General features: G+C 48.7%; 13 protein-coding genes across 13 annotated transcripts; 5 read left to right on the forward strand and 8 right to left on the reverse strand.

Moving 5' to 3' along the window:
- Positions 1 to 60: 60 nt before the first annotated feature.
- Positions 61 to 1,380, forward strand: B9G98_03432 (Mitochondrial chaperone BCS1; the record flags this gene model as incomplete). Its single annotated transcript, XM_024809989.1, has 1 exon — positions 61 to 1,380. One exon carries the CDS (start codon positions 61 to 63, stop codon positions 1,378 to 1,380), a length of 1,320 nt encoding a protein of 439 aa, XP_024665757.1.
- A 96-nt stretch (positions 1,381 to 1,476) lies between these two features.
- On the forward strand, positions 1,477 to 4,128 carry B9G98_03433 (Phosphatidylserine decarboxylase proenzyme 2; the record flags this gene model as incomplete). The annotated part of the gene is made up of 1 exon (XM_024809990.1): positions 1,477 to 4,128. The coding sequence occupies one exon, from the start codon at positions 1,477 to 1,479 to the stop codon at positions 4,126 to 4,128; it is 2,652 nt and encodes an 883-aa protein (XP_024665758.1).
- Positions 4,129 to 4,146: 18 nt separating this feature from the next.
- Positions 4,147 to 5,661, reverse strand: B9G98_03434 (Methionine--tRNA ligase, mitochondrial; the record flags this gene model as incomplete). The annotated part of the gene is made up of 1 exon (XM_024809991.1): positions 4,147 to 5,661. One exon carries the CDS (start codon positions 5,659 to 5,661, stop codon positions 4,147 to 4,149), a length of 1,515 nt encoding a protein of 504 aa, XP_024665759.1.
- A 58-nt stretch (positions 5,662 to 5,719) lies between these two features.
- On the reverse strand, positions 5,720 to 6,496 carry B9G98_03435 (Protein transport protein yip1; the record flags this gene model as incomplete). Its single annotated transcript, XM_024809992.1, has 1 exon — positions 5,720 to 6,496. One exon carries the CDS (start codon positions 6,494 to 6,496, stop codon positions 5,720 to 5,722), a length of 777 nt encoding a protein of 258 aa, XP_024665760.1.
- Positions 6,497 to 6,565: 69 nt separating this feature from the next.
- Positions 6,566 to 7,185, forward strand: B9G98_03436 (hypothetical protein; the record flags this gene model as incomplete). Its single annotated transcript, XM_024809993.1, has 2 exons — positions 6,566 to 7,112; positions 7,142 to 7,185. The coding sequence occupies 2 exons, from the start codon at positions 6,566 to 6,568 to the stop codon at positions 7,183 to 7,185; spliced, it is 591 nt and encodes a 196-aa protein (XP_024665761.1).
- Positions 7,186 to 7,272: 87 nt separating this feature from the next.
- Positions 7,273 to 8,412, reverse strand: B9G98_03437 (Set1 complex component ash2; the record flags this gene model as incomplete). Its single annotated transcript, XM_024809994.1, has 1 exon — positions 7,273 to 8,412. One exon carries the CDS (start codon positions 8,410 to 8,412, stop codon positions 7,273 to 7,275), a length of 1,140 nt encoding a protein of 379 aa, XP_024665762.1.
- A 2,048-nt stretch (positions 8,413 to 10,460) lies between these two features.
- On the forward strand, positions 10,461 to 12,239 carry B9G98_03438 (Transcription factor SFL1; the record flags this gene model as incomplete). The annotated part of the gene is made up of 1 exon (XM_024809995.1): positions 10,461 to 12,239. One exon carries the CDS (start codon positions 10,461 to 10,463, stop codon positions 12,237 to 12,239), a length of 1,779 nt encoding a protein of 592 aa, XP_024665763.1.
- A 117-nt stretch (positions 12,240 to 12,356) lies between these two features.
- On the reverse strand, positions 12,357 to 12,716 carry B9G98_03439 (hypothetical protein; the record flags this gene model as incomplete). Its single annotated transcript, XM_024809996.1, has 1 exon — positions 12,357 to 12,716. One exon carries the CDS (start codon positions 12,714 to 12,716, stop codon positions 12,357 to 12,359), a length of 360 nt encoding a protein of 119 aa, XP_024665764.1.
- Positions 12,717 to 12,976: 260 nt separating this feature from the next.
- Positions 12,977 to 14,278, reverse strand: B9G98_03440 (putative succinate--CoA ligase [GDP-forming] subunit beta, mitochondrial; the record flags this gene model as incomplete). The annotated part of the gene is made up of 1 exon (XM_024809997.1): positions 12,977 to 14,278. One exon carries the CDS (start codon positions 14,276 to 14,278, stop codon positions 12,977 to 12,979), a length of 1,302 nt encoding a protein of 433 aa, XP_024665765.1.
- A 501-nt stretch (positions 14,279 to 14,779) lies between these two features.
- Positions 14,780 to 16,759, reverse strand: B9G98_03441 (putative actin-related protein 8; the record flags this gene model as incomplete). The annotated part of the gene is made up of 1 exon (XM_024809998.1): positions 14,780 to 16,759. The coding sequence occupies one exon, from the start codon at positions 16,757 to 16,759 to the stop codon at positions 14,780 to 14,782; it is 1,980 nt and encodes a 659-aa protein (XP_024665766.1).
- A 135-nt stretch (positions 16,760 to 16,894) lies between these two features.
- B9G98_03442 (GTPase MTG2, mitochondrial) lies at positions 16,895 to 18,292 on the forward strand (the record flags this gene model as incomplete). Its single annotated transcript, XM_024809999.1, has 1 exon — positions 16,895 to 18,292. One exon carries the CDS (start codon positions 16,895 to 16,897, stop codon positions 18,290 to 18,292), a length of 1,398 nt encoding a protein of 465 aa, XP_024665767.1.
- A 62-nt stretch (positions 18,293 to 18,354) lies between these two features.
- On the reverse strand, positions 18,355 to 19,272 carry B9G98_03443 (PHO85 cyclin-1; the record flags this gene model as incomplete). The annotated part of the gene is made up of 1 exon (XM_024810000.1): positions 18,355 to 19,272. The coding sequence occupies one exon, from the start codon at positions 19,270 to 19,272 to the stop codon at positions 18,355 to 18,357; it is 918 nt and encodes a 305-aa protein (XP_024665768.1).
- A 1,512-nt stretch (positions 19,273 to 20,784) lies between these two features.
- Positions 20,785 to 21,798, reverse strand: B9G98_03444 (UDP-galactose transporter; the record flags this gene model as incomplete). Its single annotated transcript, XM_024810001.1, has 1 exon — positions 20,785 to 21,798. The coding sequence occupies one exon, from the start codon at positions 21,796 to 21,798 to the stop codon at positions 20,785 to 20,787; it is 1,014 nt and encodes a 337-aa protein (XP_024665769.1).
- Positions 21,799 to 21,923: the final 125 nt, after the last annotated feature.

Below are 21,923 nucleotides of genomic sequence, written 5' to 3' on the forward strand. Positions count from 1 at the left end.
CTAACAAGTCCCCCTTTGTGGCTAAAACGTGTTGGTGGTCAGAATACCAAAACAGCCAAGATGACTGAGCAGCCAAGATCGTCAAGCGGGCCGGCGGCTGCAGAGGCGGTTCCTGAAGTCACGGCAGTGAGTGATGCGACTTCGAATGAAGGGTTTTTGCAGTCGATTATGTCGAGTAACCCGTACTTTACCGCGGGCTTCGGCCTCATGGGATTGGGTGCAGTTCTCGCCGTGGGTCGCCAGACATTAGTCCGCGCGTCCTCCTTGGCATATCGACAGCTCCTGGTTGATCTGGAAATAACGTCAAAAGACAAGAGCTACGACTGGTTTTTGGAATGGATGTCGAGGCATCCCGCACGTAGCTCACGGAATTTTTCAGTGGAGACGAACTATGTTGAACATGACAATGGATCGATCACTGCTACGTTTGATTTGGTTCCAGGCCCAGGTAGACATTTGCTGAAATACAGTGGAGCTTATATTATGGTGAAAAGGGAGCGTAGTGGGCGGCTAATGGATCTGAGAATGGGATCGCCGTTTGAAACAATAACCCTGACGACATTGTACAGGGACAGACAAATTTTTTCCAAAATGCTTCGAGAGGCTCAAAGCCGAGCCCAAACCAAACAGCAAGGCAAGACTGTTCTTTATACTTCCTACGGCCCTGAGTGGAGACCGTTTGGTCTTCCACGACGCAAGCGATCTATTGAGTCAGTCGTGTTGGCTGATGGAGTCAAAGAAGGACTGTTGGATGATATGACATCGTTCCTGAAGTCAGCTCAATGGTATACAGACAGAGGAATTCCTTATAGACGCGGGTATCTTTTGTATGGCCCGCCTGGCAGCGGCAAAACCAGTGTTATCCAGGCATTGGCAGGTCACCTCGACTACAACATTTGTATCTTGAATTTAGCCGAGGCCACGCTCACAGATGACCGTCTTAACCATCTGATGAACAATGTGCCGGCCCGGAGCCTGTTATTACTCGAGGATGTCGACTCTGCGTTCTCTAATCGCAAGCAGTCGTCTGACCAGGGCTATGTTTCTGGTGTGACGTTCTCGGGACTGCTGAACGCACTAGACGGTGTCGCCTCAGCCGACGAACGCATTATATTTATGACCACAAACCACCCGGAACGCCTTGATCCGGCCCTAATTCGCCCTGGCCGCGTCGACTTCCAAGCACTTCTCGATAACGCTACCCCAGCCCAAATCCACCGCATGTTCACTCGCTTCTATAATGACGATAAGCTCGCCCATGCTTTCGTAGAGGAGTGCATCCAAAGAAACAAGCCGGTGTCGACGGCCCAGCTACAAGGGTTATTTGTATTCCACAAAGACGACCCGCAAGGTGCAATTGCTGCCATCCACAACATGTAAATAGACTATTTCGCCATACACCGACATCATCAAGTAAGCGACTCCACTGGCTCATAATCACACTGTAATCACACAACCAGTGGTCTTTGCGTGGCCATGAGTTGGCTAAGAAGAGACAGCGATCTTTTGCAAATCTCCGTTCAGGAAGTTCGGTTCACTGCGCTTCACATAAAAGTGCATAGCCTGAGTGTGGAGCTGGTTGCCGCTGGCCAGCGCTATACAACTCACGCCGCCCTCCCCGCCCCGGTGGATCCGGTGTCGCATCGGCACAAATGTCGATGGCCCGAAGCCACTTTGGCAATTCCACTCCGGGCTTTTGCGGGTACTGAACGCCCGACCGTTACAATTACGTTTTGGGACCGTAAAAAGCGACGCAGCACCGAGCTGGGCAAGGTGGAGTGCTCTTTCCCCTCGTTCAATAATGAGTCTACCGAGACGTTGACTCTGCCAGTTGACAAGACACCGTTTACGGAGCTGAATATGAAGGTGGACCTTTGCTTTGAAGTGAATACCAGCGAAGATGGCCGTAATCACTGGTTCCAAGAGTTTTTCTCTCCCAGGGCCCCGGAGCTTCCTTATGAAAAATCTCGGTTTAATATCCTACAAAGGTTGCAAGCAATGGCATTGAACGAGGATGATGCATATTCCTTGGTCTCAGATTCTCCCCGTGATCAAACGTCTTCTTCAGGCACTATGAAGCGCTCATTCTGGAACCAAAGCAACGCATCGATAGCGTCTACACGTGAACCACAGCATACGTTCCAAGTTGATGTGGCCAGTCAAATAGAAGGCATTGTATTCCTTGAGATTGTCAGCATCCGCAACCTTCCTCGCTTTCGTACTTTGACTGGTCTCTCATTTGATATGGACCCCTTTGTGGTGGTGTCTTTTGGCAAAAAGACTTTTAGGACATCTTATCGGCGGCATACCACGAACCCTACGTTCAATCAACGTATCTTGTTGACTGTTGGCCCAGGTGAGCTTAATTATGACATTGTGTTCACAGTTTGGGATAAAGATAAAATCACCCTCAACGATAAAGTAGCTACTGCCAGTTTGCCGCTCCCGTCAATTCTGAAAAATACTCCAGAGTATAAGAATGGGTTGTATGATTTGGAATCTCACGGATCTGAAGCTCGTTTGATTGCTATGAAGCCGGTAGACCGCGCAACTAAAGCCGGCTCAGTCCAGCCGGAAATGTTGGTTAATGTTCATTACCTACCTTTTCCAGCCATCCGTCAACAACTTTGGAGAGGAGTTTTCTCACTCTATGATACTGATGATACAAACAAGCTCTCAGTTTTGGCAGTCAAAGCCATGATGAACGCTCTGGGTATAACGAATCCGGAGAAGGCTGCGTCAGAGCTATTCTGTCATTCCGGCAGAGAAGAGGAGCTCAGCTCAGACGAACTTGTTCTGGGGTTGGAGAAACTGTTGCATGACGATTTCACCGTTGAGGACTCAACAAATACGAGCGCGAGCAGCGCCAGCCATTCGAATGCAGGTCCAGTTATCAATTTGCGCATTTGCCCAATGTGTCAAAAACTGCAACCCGGAAAACTAACACCTCAGCAAGTCCTGAATCACATTGGTGTTTGTGCCAGTCGTGAATGGGCCGGTTCAGGCACGCCCTTGCTAGATGATCGCTATGTCACAGGACAGCAAGCGTCAAGACGTTGGTACACAAAATTCTTATCCAAATTCTCATATGGATCATACTATTTGGGAGCAAATTCTGCCAATATTCTTGTCCAGGATCGGCAGACCGGCCAGATCGACGAAGAAAAAATGAATGCAGCGATCCGGTTGGGCATTCGGCTGGTCTATTCTACCGCACCAGTCGAACGGTCGAAAATCAAAACGCTTTTGAAAAAGTACACCATTCGCCAGGGTCTCAAATACGATCATCCATCGTCCAAGGCATATATCAAAGATTTTATCAAGTTCCACAACCTGGACATGCATGACGTTCTTTACCCAGTCGATTCGTTCAGCAACTTTAACGAGTTTTTTTACAGGCAACTTAAACCTGGAGCCCGGCCCTGTGAACAGCCAGATGATCCACGAGTAGCTGTTTCGTTAGCAGATTGCCGTCTCACCTGCTTCCGGACTGTGGATGATGCAACTCGTATTTGGATTAAGGGTAAAACTTTTTCAATCAAAAAGTTACTTGGTGATACTTACCCCGAGGATGCTTCTCGATTCAACGATGGTTCTATTGCTGTATTCAGGTTGGCTCCTCAAGACTACCATCGCGTTCATATCCCGGTTGATGGAATTCTTGGCGAGCCAAAGCATATTCCTGGCCACTATTTCACCGTCAATCCGATGGCCATTAGATCAAACCTTGATGTTTATGGCGAGAACGCTCGGACCGTTGTACCGATAGACTCGCCCATATTTGGTAGGGTGATTGTTGTTCTGGTAGGGGCTATGATGGTTGGAAGCATTGTTATTACTGCAAAGGCGGGAAGTCAAGTTAAAAGAACAGATGAATTAGGATACTTCAAATTTGGTGGGTCGACGTGTGTGATATTATTCGAAAAAGGAAAGCTTGTTTTCGACTCCGATTTGACCATCAACTCCGACGATGCCATAGAAACTTTGGTCAAGGTTGGTATGTCGATTGGCCATACGCCAGATATTGCCCAGTACAGCCGCAAGTACGATACTCGGCGCTTGGCCATCAACAGAGCTCGCACTACGATTGTTGGTGGTGGTTCTTATTTGCCATTTTCTCTGGATTAATTATGTACATTTTTTTATTTATAGGCGTTGCAAAACGAAATCGCCCTTGCGGTTGGCGTTTTCTCCAAATGAAGAATCAGCGCCCACTCTGGCATACTCAACTGATCGTTTTTCTGGATGGACCGCCAAACGGTCGAGCATTTTTGCGCTATAATCCGGACAAAACGGCTGCAACAGAATAGCAATAATACGACAAGAGTCGGCGGTTGTTGCTACCACCGTTTGCTGGACAGCATCTTCGGCAGCCCACGGCTCAGTATCTTGAAAGTAGACATTGACTGCCATTGCTGCATCATTGAGTTTGGAGAGGGCTCGGGAAAACTCAAAATTTTCAACATAACCGTTCACGATCTCAGGTAATTCGCGGAGTTGTTCAATAAGTTCGTTGTGTTTTGCTTGAGCAGACCAGTTTGGAATCGACTGGACTTTTGATTCAGAGATGGAAAATTTTGGGCCACAAACTCTGGCAAACAAGTTACTCAACTTGTTGACCAGGTTCACGTTATGGCGCTCAACAATTCTGTCTGCAGAATAGGGAGTATCATGGTCCAAAGAAGAGTCATGGAGTAAAAAGTAACGAACCGTATCGTTGCCAAACTCATCGATAGCTTCCATTGGATCGACAACATTATTTTTGGATTTGGACATCTTTGAGCCTTCAATTGTCCAGTGAGGGTGGATAACAACGTGTTTTGGCACTTCCAAGCCCGCACCCAGAAGGAAGGCTGGCCAATAAATACCGTGGAACCTCATGATATCTTTGCCAATAACATGTGTGTGGGCGGGCCAGGGGATTCCAAGTGACTTTGCAGCAGTCAAATAATTGATCAACGCTTCAAACCAGACATACATTGTCTGGCTTGAATCACCGGGAACTTTAATGCCCCAAGGGCACCTAGCGGCCGGACGAGAGATCGAGAGGTCGGTTAGAGGTTGAGTTGCCAACTCAGTAGCTAGCTGTTGGTGACGACCCGACGGCAACACAAATGTTGGACTGCTTTCGTAGAGCTCTTTCAATTGAGGCTGTAACTTTGATAGAGCGAAAAAGTAGTTGGTTTCCTCGTACCATTCGACCGGGTTCCCAGACTCCTTGGAGAACTTTCCTTCCGGGCGATCTTCAAGTTCTGTTTCGGAGTAAAATGTTTCATCGCTAATGCAGTACCAGCCTTGGTGTTTGCCTTTGTAAATCAGCCCCTTTTCTTGTAAAGTTGTCCAGACTTGTCTGGCCTGTTCCTCGTGGTCTGGATCAGTGGTTCTGATAAACCGATCATAATTAATCTTTGCCTTGTCGGACAAGTCTTTGAATGTTTTTGAGAGGGTATCCACGAACTGTTTAGGTTGCTGGTTAGCTGCAGCCGCGGCATTGGCAACTTTTGTCCCATGTTCGTCAGTGCCGGTGACCATGGCGGAGGGCGTCCCCCAAAACTTGCTCCAACGCGCAGCAGTATCTGCTAAGACGATTGAGTGAAGATGGCCGATGTGCGGTTTAGCATTTACATAGAAAATCGGCGTCGTGAACAAGGCCTTTTTCATCTGATTACAAGTGATGACCCAAAAGGTATGAAGATATGTAAAAGCTTGGATGATTAAATTAGGTCTTTGCGACGGTTTTTTCAGCAAACAGGGTCATGAGACTGAAGATACCGTAGAATAAGCCCACTGGATACGCCACAAGGACTCTCATTTGCGAAAGCTGCAAGTAGCTAACAAAAAACCCAGAGGCAGAGTAGGTACACCAGCAGATAGCGGCCATACCCATAATGTATCCAACCAGGTTGTCGAGAGGGAACACCACGCCGAGTGCAGAGATGACGACCAGCGGCAGCATACAGTAGCCGAGTACGGACATTGTGCGAGTAAAGTCGATACTTTTGAGGGCCATCAGATTGAGAATCAGCCACTGCCAAAATGTGCCCACCAGGCTGACGCCATAAATATAACCAAAATGCACTTTACCATTCAGTAGAAGAAACAGGCCGAACAGGAGGAAGAAAAGAAAAGGCCCTGCCAGATCTGAGTCGTCCATGATGTTTTGATCGATCGCGCTAAACGGGTTCAATGCTGATTTTGTCTTTTGTAGAATGTGTCCAAAGTTAACGCCGAGTTCTTCGAGAAGCGGAGGCTCTCCAGGATACCCGGACGTGCTAAATGCCGCCAGAATGCCTGTAGACAGCCGCTCGCCGCTGTTCATGTCGCCATACCCGAAATCGCCTGCGCTGGTTGCCCCGGCTCCACCACCCATCGTGCCCATTGAGCCCATGGCATTAGCGGAAACAGGCGTCGGATTGTACCCGCCGTACTGAGCCGCGTACTGAGGCTGGGGCGATTGAATGCCATGTGTTGGCGGTCTTCCATACGAGCTTTGCATTATTCTATTCTCTTGGGGTGCGTCGTCGTCAAAGGATCCCTTCGTTAGTCAGAACCGGGGGACTTTTCCATGGAGGAGGACGCGTTGGATCCCATTGGGGCTACCTTGGTGCAGTCGATTTTTGCAGCCGCCGGTGTGGTTTCCGAATTGGTGTTGCAACGGATCCACCAGTCTAGTTGTCGGGTTGCCGGGGCAGAGGAAGAGTTTGATGTCAGGATACTGCGGACCGAGCGAGATCTGTTGAAGCCGCTTGATTTGGAGTTAAAAAAATGCCGTTCCGAAGAAAATGGCGAGTTTATTTATGTGCTTGTTTCCCTGGACGAGCAGTTGAACGGCAACGCGGACTTTGCTGCCCTTGACCAGACGGGATATGCATTCTATCACGCTCTTGATGCGGTGTTTGCCAACGACCGCTGTGAAGGTGCCACAGAGTCGGAGATTCGACAAATAAGCAACGCCAGCAAACAAAATGCTAATGCTATTGACTATTTATTTGCAAACAAGTGGATCGAGCGTGACCGCGGGCGGGTGTTTGCGACAGTACGCACTCTGTACAATCACAAAGCGTACATTACCAACACTTATGGCCGTACCGGCACGTTTAAGATCCATGAGTGTCTGGGATGCAAGGAGTTCCTTTTGAAGGGCACTCTATGTACAAATCTGTCATGCCCGGCTCGATTGCATGAACACTGTTACGACAGTTATTTTAAGAAGAAGAGATTAGAGCCAGGAAAGTGCCCACTATGCGAGGATGGAAGAATTATCAAAGGAAATTAGGGTGCCGGTGTAACAGTTGGGCTTTCTGTAACTGTTCGCGGGGTCACGCTCGCATCGACTTCTTCGAATTCGACTTCGTCCAAAATATCCAGAGTTATATTGTCGGCAATCTGTTCATCATATGCCTCACAGAGCGGCCGGCTTTTTTCCGGGAGCTGGCCCACAAACTCAGGCCCAAAATTAAATTTGGCCTGCCCACCGCGGTACACTGAAATCATGGGATAGTACCCGGCCATTCCATCGTCAAACGGAGGAACGTGATGCCTCAGGTCGTACTGGCTAAATGGGGGCAGAAACTCGCGAAGATTTTCAAACATGGGCCCTACTAACTCGCCATTTTTGTAAACAATTATCTTGCTGCCGGGGATAATCTCATTCTGCTTGGGCTCGCCTGCCATTTTGGGCAACAAGAGCCCATCCATTTCTTTGCTAGGGACATAATCAAGCACCTCATAATAAATAGATCCTTTGTAAACGACCGGATACCTGTCTCGGCGAGCGTTTGCATGCATAACCTTGGTCCTGGGGATCTCGACATGAAAACCAATGACATCACCGCTTCCGAACGGCTCCATGAACTCCGCTGGTCGAGAGAGATGTACTTTACGGCCCTTGATTGATTGCAGCCCGTACCCATAGCCATCTGCACCGACGGGGGCCTCCAAAGACGCTTCCCTGCGGGCGAGTCCAATTCTTACGCTGGCGTCAGACCCTGGCTCGTTAGCTTTGACTACGACAATTTCAAAGTACCAACTGCCCTCACTGATTTTGACGTTGGCTCGAGCACCTCTGTATCCCTCGGCGGTTGTGATTGTGCGGTTGTCTTCACCGATGGCCACAAAGGGGCTCAAGTCATAATAGTTGACTCCAGCGCTAAAGGGCTCAACTTCGCAATTGCTATAGAGCACACTCGGCAGAAACTTGTTTGCCACGCAGGGCTCGTATTTATAGCCCTTTCGCGATAATGGCAAGTCCTCCTGGAGGAAAAAGCCCGGGAGGTCACTTACGATTATTACGGGAGGCTGAGGCGTGAAATGGAGGAACTCTGGTTGAACTGGCGGCGGCTTGAACCTGATTGGTTTCCAGACGGACTGCTTTTCCGCACTCGGCTCCTTCTTCCGTCTCTTCTCCTCCATTTGCGAAACGGGCTGAGACGCGACTTAGTAATCAGCTGCACCCTTCACGATCAGAGACTTGGCGTTATCATGCTGATTCCAGGTCAAGGGCTAACGATCGTATCAAGAATCAGCCGTTGCGGGCAGACGGGGTTGTTCAACAGAGAGCGACCTGCATGAAGCATGATTATGACGCAGCAACGGCAACAGCAGCTGCCGTGAAAAACAATCAGATGTGTGCGTTGCCAAGTAATATCGGCCCGGGCCGCGTGGCAATCTAGGCTAGTACCCGAAGTCTTTTTTTTTCCCCCACCTCGAAGCCTAAAAAACCCGGTCATTGGTCAAGCGGCATTTGTTTAGCCCGTGAGTCAAATTAGAGTGATGGCCCGCATGATCTTTGGGTACGCTACCGGTGATATGACGTAACCGGCATGTCCCCACTCGCGTTCTGCGAGCTGCGTGCTGCGTGCGTGCAGACGTGCAAAAATGCCTAACGCGCCGTACGCGACGAAAAAAGTGCTCGCACGTTAGCGTCTATTCCCCTCAAAGCCACGGGATTTATGCATACAAGGAAGGCTACAAATATAGAATATGTATGATTTTCGGATGTGATACATGGTGTCACTATTGCACCACACTTCCCCTTACCTGAGTGGAAGTAGGGTACTCAACAAGCAGACCGATCCAAAAAAAATAAAACCTTAAATGAAGTGTCCACTGTTGGGACAGTGAATGAGATCTTCAAGTGTGACACAGTATTCTGATACGAAAAGTCTGGGACGACAATAATAGAATTAAGCGTTTGGGCGGATCTGTTTTACCTAGCAAGTTTGGATTTAATGACTATATCACATCACCGCCTTGCGGACACTATCTAAATTTTTTAGTTGATCTAGAGTTGAATATAGAGCCCACGACTGATGCGGGTGTGTGAACAAGGCATTAGCTCCAAAAACTTCAAATTGAAGTAGTTTGAACTGCGGGAACGGAAAAAATTTGAGTGCCTTATTGTTAAATCTTGGGCGGTTGGAAGTGAGGCAATCAATGCACCCGTATCACCCCACCATTGTAGCGCGAACCAAGACTTGAGGGCGGAGATCAGTCATTACTAGCTAGACTATATTATATCCCAGGGCTGTGTCGAGCACCCAGATTTATCGGTGGAACTCTAAATGCACTGGGCTCCTCGAATGTACAGGGTTTTTGAACCTCGTTGATTGAGCGATTAACGAATCCGCTAAGCTGGGCCTTACCATACATATGCACCCAAGTTATTGGGCGGCACCTCGCTTAGCCCTAAGCGATCGGCATGCGGAGTGCTGCAAAGCGGGCCGTTCCGGCAGAGTGGAAGTCGACGGAACCAGTGGAATTTCCAGTGACCCAGTGAGCTGAACTAGATGGACGTAATACCAATTATGCCGCAATACTCTGTCGTTTGGGCAGCTATTCAGAGCTTTAGCTATACGGATATGCAGTTGATAGGGCAGGGTTATCCGCTAGACATGCGTGAAGTATAGTGCAGGCTATAAATTTAGTAAGCTCCCTTTACCCTTATGCATAAGTCGTACATTGGAATTTCTACGTGGATACGGGCAAAGACGCCCATAATTACTTGAAATTTACGCCGCTAGGCACCGCGGATGCAGCCCAAATACACATGTCAAGCCATTATTTTATATCAACCCAAACACCTCGCTATTGGCCGAAAAATCAAGCAGCTTGGTGCTTAACTAAGAGCTTGGGGGGTGCATGAAATGAGCTGAACACTAATCCGCAATTTTAAAATCGACACCTTGATTCTGCAGGTTTGAATTGAACACGCTACTTAGCCGATCTTGAGAAGTTCTACTCTATCGCCTACGATCGACTTCTATTGGTCAGGATCCGTGTAATTTGATCTGCCCTTTCCGCGGGCTCACTTTATCACAGTGCCAGTTAATCGCGAGCCCTGCGTGCATAGACAGGAACGATAGTAACAGAAAAACGCAGCTTGCCCGCATTTTGATTCGAGCTTAACTATTCGGACTCAACTGTTTCGAATCTGTTTGTCCCGTTAATTTTTTTGATTAATGACTGATTCTAGACCAAATGGCCACCGTCCTACGCTACCGGAGGGCCGGTTTCCCGAACCGATTGCGTCGCAGAGTCCGGTCGCTTCGACAGCCGATGCTGTCGATGAGGAAGTTCCTCTCAAGGACGCGTCGCATACCTCCAGCTCTCCGACCTCGGACCGGAAAAAGCATGCCATCGGCAAGCCATTAGTCCTCGCAACCCTGCAAAACCAAGCTTCACAACAACCTCAAGTTACAGGGGCTCAGCCCGATGGGGACAGAAAACCGATAAATATGCCCACCAAAGGATCAATATCATCAGACGTGTCGTCTACGAGAAACTCAAGTGCCATTTCCATTGCTACGGCTAGAACGAGCTCCACTGTCACTAGCGATAGCACTACCTCCGAGCAGAGTGCGGCAAACCCCTCGAAAACCCCACCCAAAGAGCTGCCACCACCAATCAGCCAACAAAACGTTAATGCCACAATTCCCCAGACACCTGAGAATTCATCGGGTCCGCCCCCCAATAAACACTCGCGCCCCAGCCAACCAGCCCCTGGCGCTCACGTGCAGTTTTCTCACACTCCGTTTATACAAAAGCTCTATGCTATGCTAGAAGACCCTAATATGGAGCATGTGATTATTTGGAGCGAAAATGGCGACAGTTTCCTGGTGAACCCAAGCACCGAATTCTCCCAGTTACTGTGCCTTTATTTTAAACACACGAACATCTCTTCGTTCGTGAGACAACTATCAATGTATGGATTTCACAAAGTGGTCCCTTCACACGGTACTATACACAGTCCGTCTTCAAAAAATCCCGACTTTCCCTGGGAGTTCCGTCACTGTGACGGTGCATTTAGACGAGGTGACATTGAAGCACTCCGAACAATTAAGCGGCGCTCTTCGAGGCATACCAACCCTTCAAAACGTCAGAGAATTGTAAACGCCTGGGAAAACACTGGATTCACACAGCAAGCACCCTCCGGCGGACACGATCCTGGAAATATGCACTCTCAACGAGGCCGTCCACCTCCCCAGGTAAGCCAAAGCCACCCCCAGCAGCCAGTTGTTGCTCAACCACAACAACAGCAGCAGATGCCATTATTATCTGGACATAATCAAGGGCCCAGTGATGCGGTTTACGCAAAATTCACTTACCGTCACCCAAGCATGAGCCATCCTAGTGGTGTCATGGGACATTGGCCCATGTTACCAAGAACATCAAACGTTCAGTCTCATTTACCATCTCTTGGCTCCAGCTCGATGCATTCAAACTCTGTAAACTCGCATTTCAGCTCGGTCTCATCCATGGGATCGTCAGTGAGCCATCCAGGTAGCCAGCAAATTGGCCACCCGAGCATGGCTGGATCAATGCCAAATTACACCAATATGGATTCTCCTCAAGGTGACAATGTTTTAGATTTCCTGATGCAAGCTCAGCATAGTCTGCAGCTGCAGATTTCAGAGCTAAGCAGAGCTGTGGCAGATATTCGAAGTGCCATGGAGCATATTCGCTGGTCCGAAAATGCCAGAGCAGCCAGTTCAAAACCAGCATCCCCCGAAGTTACCCCCACAGAGCCTTTAGAGCCGGCGTTCACGGGATCTGCTGTACAACAACGACCTCCGTCATCTAAGACAGCTCAAGCTGTCGACGATGAAACAAAATCCCCAAAATCGGTACAAGCCGCAGCGAGCACACCGAATGAACACTTGGGCGAAGCTGCTGGAGCAGGTCTTGCCGCTGGCCCGGAGACCCAAGACCGTATCAAGCTCGAGTCTTTACTAAACTGAAACACTACGGTATCTTTTCCTCTTCTGGACCCTTAATGACATAACTCTAATGGCATGTTTAATTAACACAGCTTTTCCTTATACTAAAAATAAATATCTCCCTGCTCTGCGAGCGCATCAGCCCTTGCGTTTCTTACGCTTGTACGAGTCTAGAACTGACTTGACGTTTTTGCGTTTACCAATGCTTGATGTCTTTGATTCTTCTTCGTCATCGGAGCTCTGTTCTTGAACAACAGGCCGCGGTTTGCTTGCCGGTTTCTTGTGGTTCATTTTGGTTCTCAATCTTTCCAGAGCTTGGTTTTTGTCTGTGGGCGGGGGTTTAGCCTTTTCTGCTGATTTCAGTAGCCGACTCACCACATCGTCCTCCTCGTCATCATTAAACACATCAGCACCCATCCATTCGGACACTAAAGACTTGGCACCGGCCACGGAAACCGCCATTTTGGCCCGTTCAACATCAAGCCTTTTGTAGTCCATAGGTCCATTACCTAAGTGGGAAAATTTATAAAATAATTTGTTTAATTGTTTTTAATAATGAGGATTAATCTATTATATTGAAAAAATATATAAATATAATAAAGATCATAATATATTATAGCAAGATAAATGAAAAGAGATTTTATATATTGTTGAAAAACAATTTGAATCTATATTATATAAAATAAAAGGGAAGTCGTGCAGAAACATCAAAACTGTCTATCAGACGCGTAAATTTTTAGTCTATCAGGAATATGTGTTTATAAAGGAAGCTCGAACGAAACATTGAGCTTGGACTCACGAGCAAGCTGGACAACCTGAGACAACTTGACGACCTGGGAAGCAGCGGCATCGAGGTCACTGTAAGAGAAGATCTTGAGACCGGAGTTATTGATGAGCTCCTGGGCCTCCTCATAGTTGGTGCCCTGGAGACGAGCAACAATGGGGACGGTCAAGTGCATCTTCTGGGCAGTAGCAATGAGACCAGCGGCAATGGCGTCGCAACGAACGATACCACCAAAGATGTTGACAAAGATGGAGGTCACGCCCGGCTCGGTCAGAATGAGCTGGAAGGCCTTCTCAATGGACTCAGCAGTAGCACCACCACCACAATCAAGGAAGTTGGCAGGGTTGCCGCCATTGAGCTTGATGATATCAAGAGTGGCCATGGCCAGACCTGCACCGTTAACCAAGCAACCGATGTTGCCGTCAAGCTTGATGAAGTTCAGGTCCCACTTGGAAGCCTCAACCTCCTCAGGGTCCTCCTGAGTGAGATCGCGCCACTCAAAGACCTCCTTCTGACGGAAAGCAGCGTTGTCATCGAAAGTCAGCTTGGCATCCATGGCCATGACGCGGTTGTCAACCAGCTCACTAAGAGGGTTGATTTCAACCAGAGTGCAGTCGCGCTCATCGAAGAGCTTCCACAGATTCAAAACGGTCTGGGCAGCCTCCTCCTCAGCCTTAGCGCTGTAGCCAAAGCATGTGGCAACCTCTGCAGCCTGCTCGGGAGTGACACCAGTATCCATGTCAATGGCAAAGGTGTGAATGGCATCAGGAGTGTCCTTGGCAACGCCCTCAATGTCCATACCACCCTGGCTACTGGCCACGATCATAGGCTGTTGGAGGTGACGGTCGTAAAGGATCGAGAAGTAGGCCTCGCGACGAGCAAACTCGCGCTGAACAATATAGACAGCAGAGACCTTCTTGCCTGCCTCACCGGTCTGCTTGGTGAAGATCTTGTGGCCGACCATTGCGTCGGCGTACATCTCCGCCTCGAGAGGAGAGGTGACCATCTTGACACCACCCTTGAGACCAGACTCAAAGTGGCCCTTTCCACGACCACCGGTCAAAGCCTGCGCCTTCACAACAAGATCCTCCGAATCAAGCTCTTGGGCAACCTGACGGGCCTCTTTACCAGAAAAGGCAGGCTTTCCAGAAGGAACGCCAATGTTGTACTGGCTCAGCAGCTGAGCACTGCGGTACTCGTGCAGCGACAAAAAGCGCCGCGGGACAATTTGACGAACGCTAGGAGTAATTTTCTTAGCCAGGCCTGCACGCATCATTGTTGATGAACGTAGTTAACTTCGTGACGTCAGCTGTGCGGACCCCTCTTTGAGCCTAGGTTTAGGGAGAGAGGGGAATCAGAGACTCAGGACTAGGGCACATATTATTCCGAGGTTCCGGCATTAGTAGCCCACTGTTGAGCAAGCAGATTATAGATGAGTTGTGTGCAATACGCCCTAAATGTGCATCAAAAGCGCAGATTATTCCAATAGTTGCATTTCCCGCGCACAAACGTTTGTTCGACCCCCAACGTAGCGTTTCGATGTCGCCGAGTTCTCGCATGTGCATATCACAGAATAGAATTTTTTCCCAATATTGATCCGGACTACAGTCGCCAGTATACAACTATAGAACGAGTCTAGGAGTATTTAATAAAAAGTAGAGCAGTTTTATGTATGAGGTCCATGGCTTCTTACTCGGCCACCGCCGGGTTACACGGGTCAAGTTCTTGACCGAGGATATGACCGGGTAGGTCCACAAGACGGTAAGAGCCGAACGTCTCAATAGGCAAATAGCGTTTTGTATTGGAGCACTCGGGACCCTAGTATTTGCCAGTCGTCAAGTGTGACCCATAGTTCGTCGATAATTTTCAGTTTTGCGAAAACGCTGCCGCCTTTCCAAACCACGTTATCGGGCTCCATTTCACGAGGCATTGCCATCACTGCAATATCTCCCACATCTTTCTTTTGATTCCACATAGAGAGTCGGTCGGTTAGAAGCACGTGGAAGCCTGGGAAGTTCGCTCCACCGCCAATTACCATAATATTCTCATAGTACGTAGCCGGCGCGGTTCCTGTGCGAGCGGCAGCCTGGGCAATAGATTCAATGATTGCATGGTCCAATGGCGCCAGCAAAACTTTTTGCGGGTCAATTGCCTGGAAGACTTCCATTTGAGTTTTGACTTGTTGTTGGATCATGGCCTTGAGAGCGGCCGCTTTTGCTTGACCCGTTTCTGCGGCAGGGGTACCTGATCTCGATGCCGAATTGGCGATAGATGCAGTATCGTCAATTCCGACCGTGTCCTCTTTGATATCTGCCGTTTCCTCCTTTTTGACGTCTGCGGTGGCCTCTTTTTCAGCAAGCTCACGGGCAATCTTTTCCTGGTACCTTTCACCGAAAACCGCCAACGTTTTAAGAGAAATGTTGATCATTGCATCGGAAATAGGGTTCGCTGGTGTACCGTCATATATATTTTCAGGCACGGGAAATAGCTTGCGACGACCTTCCAGCTTATGACGATGGCCAAACAGCTCTGGATAAAACAAGCCTAAAATTGGCAACATAACCTCATCAAAGGTCTTGAAGTTGTATTTGAGAGTTGGCTGGTTTGGCTGGCGGCTGTAGAATGAATAAAGCTGAACGGCCATTTCGGCATCATTGCAAGTGCAGTATTTTTGCTTGATCCATTCGATAAGATTAAAGTCCCACATCTTGGACAGATAGACGTGGTGGGGGAACTGGTGGTCCGACAGCATTCTGGCCAGTGTTTTTGTGATATCTTTGCCCCCGAATTTCAAATTGACCCGGGAATCAGCGATAGCCATGCCCTCGTCGACACAGGTGACTTTAGTGGTCTGAGCACCGACGTCCACAATGCAAGCACTTGAAATACCAGCACCAAACGTGGCGGCAACCGACTCCTGTAACAGAGAGATCTTGGTAAATCCCATTTCACCAGTCAGTAGTTCAACAAACACCTCAACGTAATTTCGATCGTATAAGTCGGGGATCAAAAGTACCACAGAGTATTGTTTGAATTGAGAAGCAGGTATCTCCAGATTATTTTCGACCGCAGCATTGATAATACGATAAAGGTCTGTACGAAGCTCTTCAGGAGAACGGTACTCTCCCTCGTTCAACTCGCCGTTAAGCAGGGGCCAGACAACCTCATATGTATCATCGAGTTCCAATGCCTGGCTACCAAACACTAATTTTTGATCCGTAGTCCATGATTTGTCTTCATCCAGCTGCTTTTCACCTTCCTGGCGCCCATTAAAACTGCGCACAATGTCATCACCATTTCCAACAATGCGACGCTTGTAAAACTTCATGCGCTCTTTAAAGTCCTGTCGCACCTTCGCATACGACGCTTCATACTCTTCTTGGGTAGGATCCAGCTCTGAATCAAGCTCCGTCTTGCCTTCATCGATGCGTCGTGCATAAGCCATAGGCACAACCACCGGAGCGAACGATGTCGCGAGGCCAAGACGTAGGTTCTGCGAGCCTGGGTGGATCACAATCGTCTTGGTCATCTCTTCATCGTCGTCTAATGGCTCATCCTTGGTGCTAGCCGTTTCGGGAGCAGGCGTCTCACCCTTTCGAGGCAAATTGACAAGCAGCTGGCTGTCGCGCTTCAAGTACTCTGTGTAGTAATTCTTCTGGTTAATTGGCGGAATGGCCTTGAAAGTCGTGAGCTTTAGACCATTGTCCTCCCGCACAAACTTGCCCTCTCTTCGTCGCACTTTGGGCTTTTCTGACATGAGTAAAGATGTCCTCCCAAACCAATGGGTTCTGAAAAAGTAGTTAGGAGCCTGGCAGGACTATTTAAACAAGTGCGGTTGTTTCATTCTAGCTTAAGAACATGTGGGTCCGAAGCGTATGAGGGCGTCAACGAGATGCTCGAAAATCGGTATACACCTCCTGCCAATATTATTGAAAAGCGTCCCTACACCGTCCCCCATGCGATCTTTTCATCCTATCGCCAACAAAGACGAGATCCGGATGTGCGGTTCCGCGATGTGGCCATTGTAAAGTTAAAATCAGGAGATGGTGGTAACGGCAAAGTTTCGTTCCTGAGAGAAGCAGGTAGGGCCATGGGCCCCCCCGATGGTGGTGATGGCGGCACCGGAGGGCACGTATTTGTACAAGCAGTCGAGGGAATGACTAGTTTACATCATTTAAGGCATATTTATAAAGCTGCGAATGGTCGAGGTGGCGGATCAACTCAACTCAGTGGCAAGAACGGTGAAAATGTAGTCCTGCAGGTTCCTGTCGGCACGGTCGTTCGATGGTCACCTCCCTTAGACGAGCTCAAGCGTATGTTTCATGAAGCAGGTTCAAGTGCAGATGGTGCTACCGAGGTAGACATTGTCACGAACCTCAGTCGTTTCGATAACGACTCTTTGATCCAGCTTAGACGCGATTCTTATGCTGACGGACAAGGATGGCTCTTCAAAGAACAGGAAGAAGAGCACATTCGGGCTCAGCAATATTTCCGGCAATTGATACCCAAGGTTCATCATTTTGACACAATCAATCGTCGTCGGGAAGCCGAACAAGATACGTTTCCTTATGAGGGCATTGACCTCGACCGACCTGGACAATCAGTGATGCTGTTGGCAGGAGGCAATGGTGGCTTGGGGAACATGCATTTCTTGACTGGTGATATTCGCAACCCCCGTTTCGCTAAACAAGGCCGGTCGGGGCTGGAAAGCACGTTTATTTTTGAACTCCGTTTACTGGCTGATTTGGGTCTAGTTGGACTTCCTAACGCCGGTAAATCCTCTTTATTGCGCGCCATCAGCCGTGCCCGTCCTCGAGTCGGTCATTGGGAGTTCACTACGTTGACCCCGACAATCGGTACTATTCAATCCGGTTTAGCAGAGCCCAGTTTTACTGTTGCAGATATCCCCGGTATCATCGAAGGTGCTCATGAGAACCGGGGTCTTGGGCTCGGGTTTTTGAGACATGTCGAGCGCTCAGGCGGTCTTGTATTTGTTATTGCCCTCGACAGACCTGATCCAGCTGCGGACTTCCAGGTGCTTGTTAGAGAGCTGGGTCCTAAGCGAATGGAGAAGAAACGTATTCTTGTTATTGCGACCAAAGCTGACGTGCCAGAATCCCAAGAGAGATACCAAGCTCTTAAAGAATATCTTGGATCTTGGGGGCCTGCCAACAAATACGAATGGGAAATTGTTCCGTGCAGCGCTCAGGACAATGGCAATATTGAGTCGGTGATTCAAATGATGGCCCAGACGGCCGGGAAAACGAGCCAGCACGCCACAAGAGTTTAGAATGTACATATGTGTTTTGATAAATAAAAAGAATACTTAAAGAAAGTGCCTGCACTTTCTATCTAGTAGGCCGGCATACGGCCCATCATTGGCTGCTCACCAGCAATTTTCACTGGTGGGTTCTGGCTAGACGTCCATCCTCGAGTGATGTTGGGCTTCTGACCAGTATACATATTTTTGTGCATAGCATGGTAGTCGTGCACAGGTTTTGGCAGGCTCAAGCTGGCGTAACTCTCAACTGACGAAAGCGACGACAGTGACGAAGAAGCAGAGAGACTAGGGTCACGCTCTGGCGACTCAGGAGGTGTGTACTGAACAGAGGATGAGCGTGTGGGCAAGACACGGTGCTTGGGCAACTGTGGAGCGGCCTCGCGACGGGGCTGGATGTGAAGAGGAGCAGTGGTGGCGGGAGCCAAATGGCGGCTGGTCTGAAGGGAGGAAGATGAGACGAGACTCTTCTTGATATTAGTGAGGAAAGGTGCAAACTGCACGTAAAGGTCCTCTTTTGTGACGCGAAGATCCCAGTCCAAAAGGAAAAGAAGCTGCTTCTCCATAAGGTTAACCTCTTCAATCGAAAACAGACCCATGGTGTACTGAGCCCAATACTTGTTTTTGGGCGATGAGTCGTTCAAGTTCTTGGCGGCAAGAATGAGGGCAGCCAGGAAAATACGGTGGCAGGTGCAGGCCATGCCCATAGCCAGTTTAGGCAAGCGCTCTCTTAAGCGGGAAAGATAGACCAGGCTGGACATCAAGGTGGGCGTGTGAACATTTGACATTTTCACGATATTGTTGATAAAGATCGTCAAAGACTCGAGGGTGGGTTCAGCGACAAGGACCTTCGATCCCGGAGAAGAGGGCGGGGTCGCGTAGGCCGCGTGCTCACACTTGATGACGGTCAAGGTGGTCTGTGCCAAATAGTTGATCATGGACTTGGAGACCGGTTGCTGGATGAAGATATTCAACGCCTGGGAGGACGACATGTTAATGAATGAAGGCACTTGAGAAAGAGGTGGTGGATGTAGCGATAAAGCTTAGGAGCACTTTAACGAGCAGACGGCTATCAGAACAAAAATAGCAAAATAGTCTAATTAGCCTGGATGCACTCTTGGTAACGTTCAGAAGAAGCAAATCACAACAACTTGGTACGAGTTCACCTGCGATGTCCGTGCGACTATATATACGTAACTCAAGGGGCGGGTCTGCTCACCTTGTTAAATTAAGGGGCTGCATCATATGCATGCAGCGACGGGTGGCAGGGGGCCAGCCGCTAAGAGAGTTCAAAAGATACCGGGAAGGGTAGGGAACTGCTGATGCTCCATGTGGCTATTTATTGACTGCATAGCTTTATACTTCTAAAAAAACATATTAACCGTTCTGTTTAAAGTCGTTGGAGGTCTTGAAACACGATACTACACGTACGCGGACCCAGGGTTGCGCATGCATGCATCATGCGTCAATTAAGTAGAAACTGGGAGGCCCCGTGACGCGAAAAGCAAGTAGAAACCAGCGATTTGGGTACGAAAGATGCACCCCGTTAAATGGAAGGAGATCATGAAGGCCGATCTGTTGAGATACCCATTGTATCACTAAGTTTTGCGTCTGGCTGATTGGCTACGGAGGATGGCGGGCTAAATCAATTAAAAGTCCTGGCGCCCTAGGCTAGGTCAGCCTAGAAAGACTCAGACTCTGCCGATTGGTCGGGTGAACAAACTGAGATTGGACCGAGATGCACCCTTGGCATTGTAATTAGATGAAAAGTAGCTAAAAGCAGCAATAAATTACAATTACTCTACCCTAAATAGAGTTTGGCCCTTTAGAACTGCCATAAAAGCTTTATTCCTTGTAGTAGGTTTCTGCAGGGACCTGCAAAAGTAAGCCAGCCCGCCAGGCAGGGATCACAAAACCGGTGGAAGGTTTGGGGTGCCGGCAGAGAATACTGACGTAGGGGCCAGAAAGGGATGGTGTTTTCCGGCCAGGCAATTAAACAACCTCGGATTTTGCAGGTTTCGTTTAATCCTTCGATGTACACCCAAGAGACAACGCGCTGTGCCCCGCGATCTCTGCCGATGGGATCTCACCCAGATTAGGAAAGCTGGGGAGAGGGGGCTGGGGACTCCTTGGAACACCGAGATCCTTCTTCTTTGGGGTTAGGGTGTATATGATTATTTTTTCACTAGAGAAGCTATCCAAAACATAAAGTTTGAGAAAAAAAGGTTTTCAACAAGAGCTCAGAAACATGGTAACAGTGTCCACAATGCAAGCAGCCGGTTCGAAGGAACAAATTTCGACGTACTACCCTTTCGGACTGGTGCACAGCAATTGTTCATCATTTTGCTCTCACTGATTTGAAAACCTTTCCAAACAATTACTGAAGTAGTAGAACAAGGTTGGCAGCTTATTTGTAGGTAATAGTCACGTGATCCCATCTTATCGCCAGAGGGCTGCCCAAAAGATTAACGTTATACGCTATTGGTTATGCATCAAATTTAAAGTTATTTACGCTCGTACTTGCTGTATAACCATGTCGCCAGAATAACAATCGACGCTCCGACGGCAAAGTTAGTCGTCAACGTCGTGCCAAAGAAGTACACGCTTGCAATAGCCGAAACAAGAATAGAGATAGACGTGGCAAAGTTTTTCGCAATATTGTCGGCGTACTTGACGCATAGGGCAACAACAATACCTCCGCCGGCTTGCAAAAGGATCACCGACACGACGACCATGTTGTAGCCATAAAAGAAGCCCTTGGCAGAGATGTCCCGCCCATCCTTGGCCAAAACACCAATAAAAAGAGCCGGAAACAATGAGTAGAAACTTAGTTGAACATTTCTTACCCATAGCGACACAGACCTGCTGCCCTTTAACACTTTTTCGAAATAAATCCCTGCCAGGCCGCTCAAGACGCAGGCAATCGTAACGGCAACAAGACCGCGAATATTATTAGCCACCCCGGTAATACGCTCTTCGGCGGGGGTCTCAACGTCTTGAATGGGGGCAATAAATCCTTTAACCACCTCTACAATGCTGGTGGGCAGTTGGACGACAGCCACCCCCATTGTGAGCAGACCCAAAGCCGCCCATTGGTTGATATGAAGTCTTTTGTGTAGAATAGTAACTGCAAAGAACGCAGTGGACAGAATTTTGAGTTGGTACGTGACCTGGAAGGTTGCAGCATCGAGATTAGAGGCCGCGACATACTGCATCGAGTTTTGCAAAGTGTACAACGCGGCCGGAACAGCCAGCATCCAATGGCCCTCGCCAAACACTTCGGCAAAGGTCTCCTTGACTCCAGCTTCCTTGAATGAAATTAGCAAGCTGATTACTAGCTTGATCACCTCGTTCAGGAGGACCGCGGTCGACGAAATGTACACTTCATTGGTGTCCATGATTCTGGAGTACCGCATCGTCAGAATAAGCAGACTGTTCTGTAGCACAAGCGTGAGCAAGGCCGCATACTTGATTGATGTCCCAGGAGCCGCAGGAGCGACGACTTTTTCTGCCGACATCTGAAAACGCGTTGAAGTCAGGCGGGAAACTTTGATGATTAAAGGTTGGGGCATTTTCTTAATTTCCGACCTGCGCATGGACGGACCATGGACGCTACTTTATTACAGACTATGAACGGTGCAAT

This window comes from Wickerhamiella sorbophila (genome assembly GCF_002251995.1).
Source record: "Wickerhamiella sorbophila strain DS02 chromosome Unknown contig2, whole genome shotgun sequence".
Classification (NCBI taxonomy): domain Eukaryota; kingdom Fungi; phylum Ascomycota; class Dipodascomycetes; order Dipodascales; family Trichomonascaceae; genus Wickerhamiella; species Wickerhamiella sorbophila.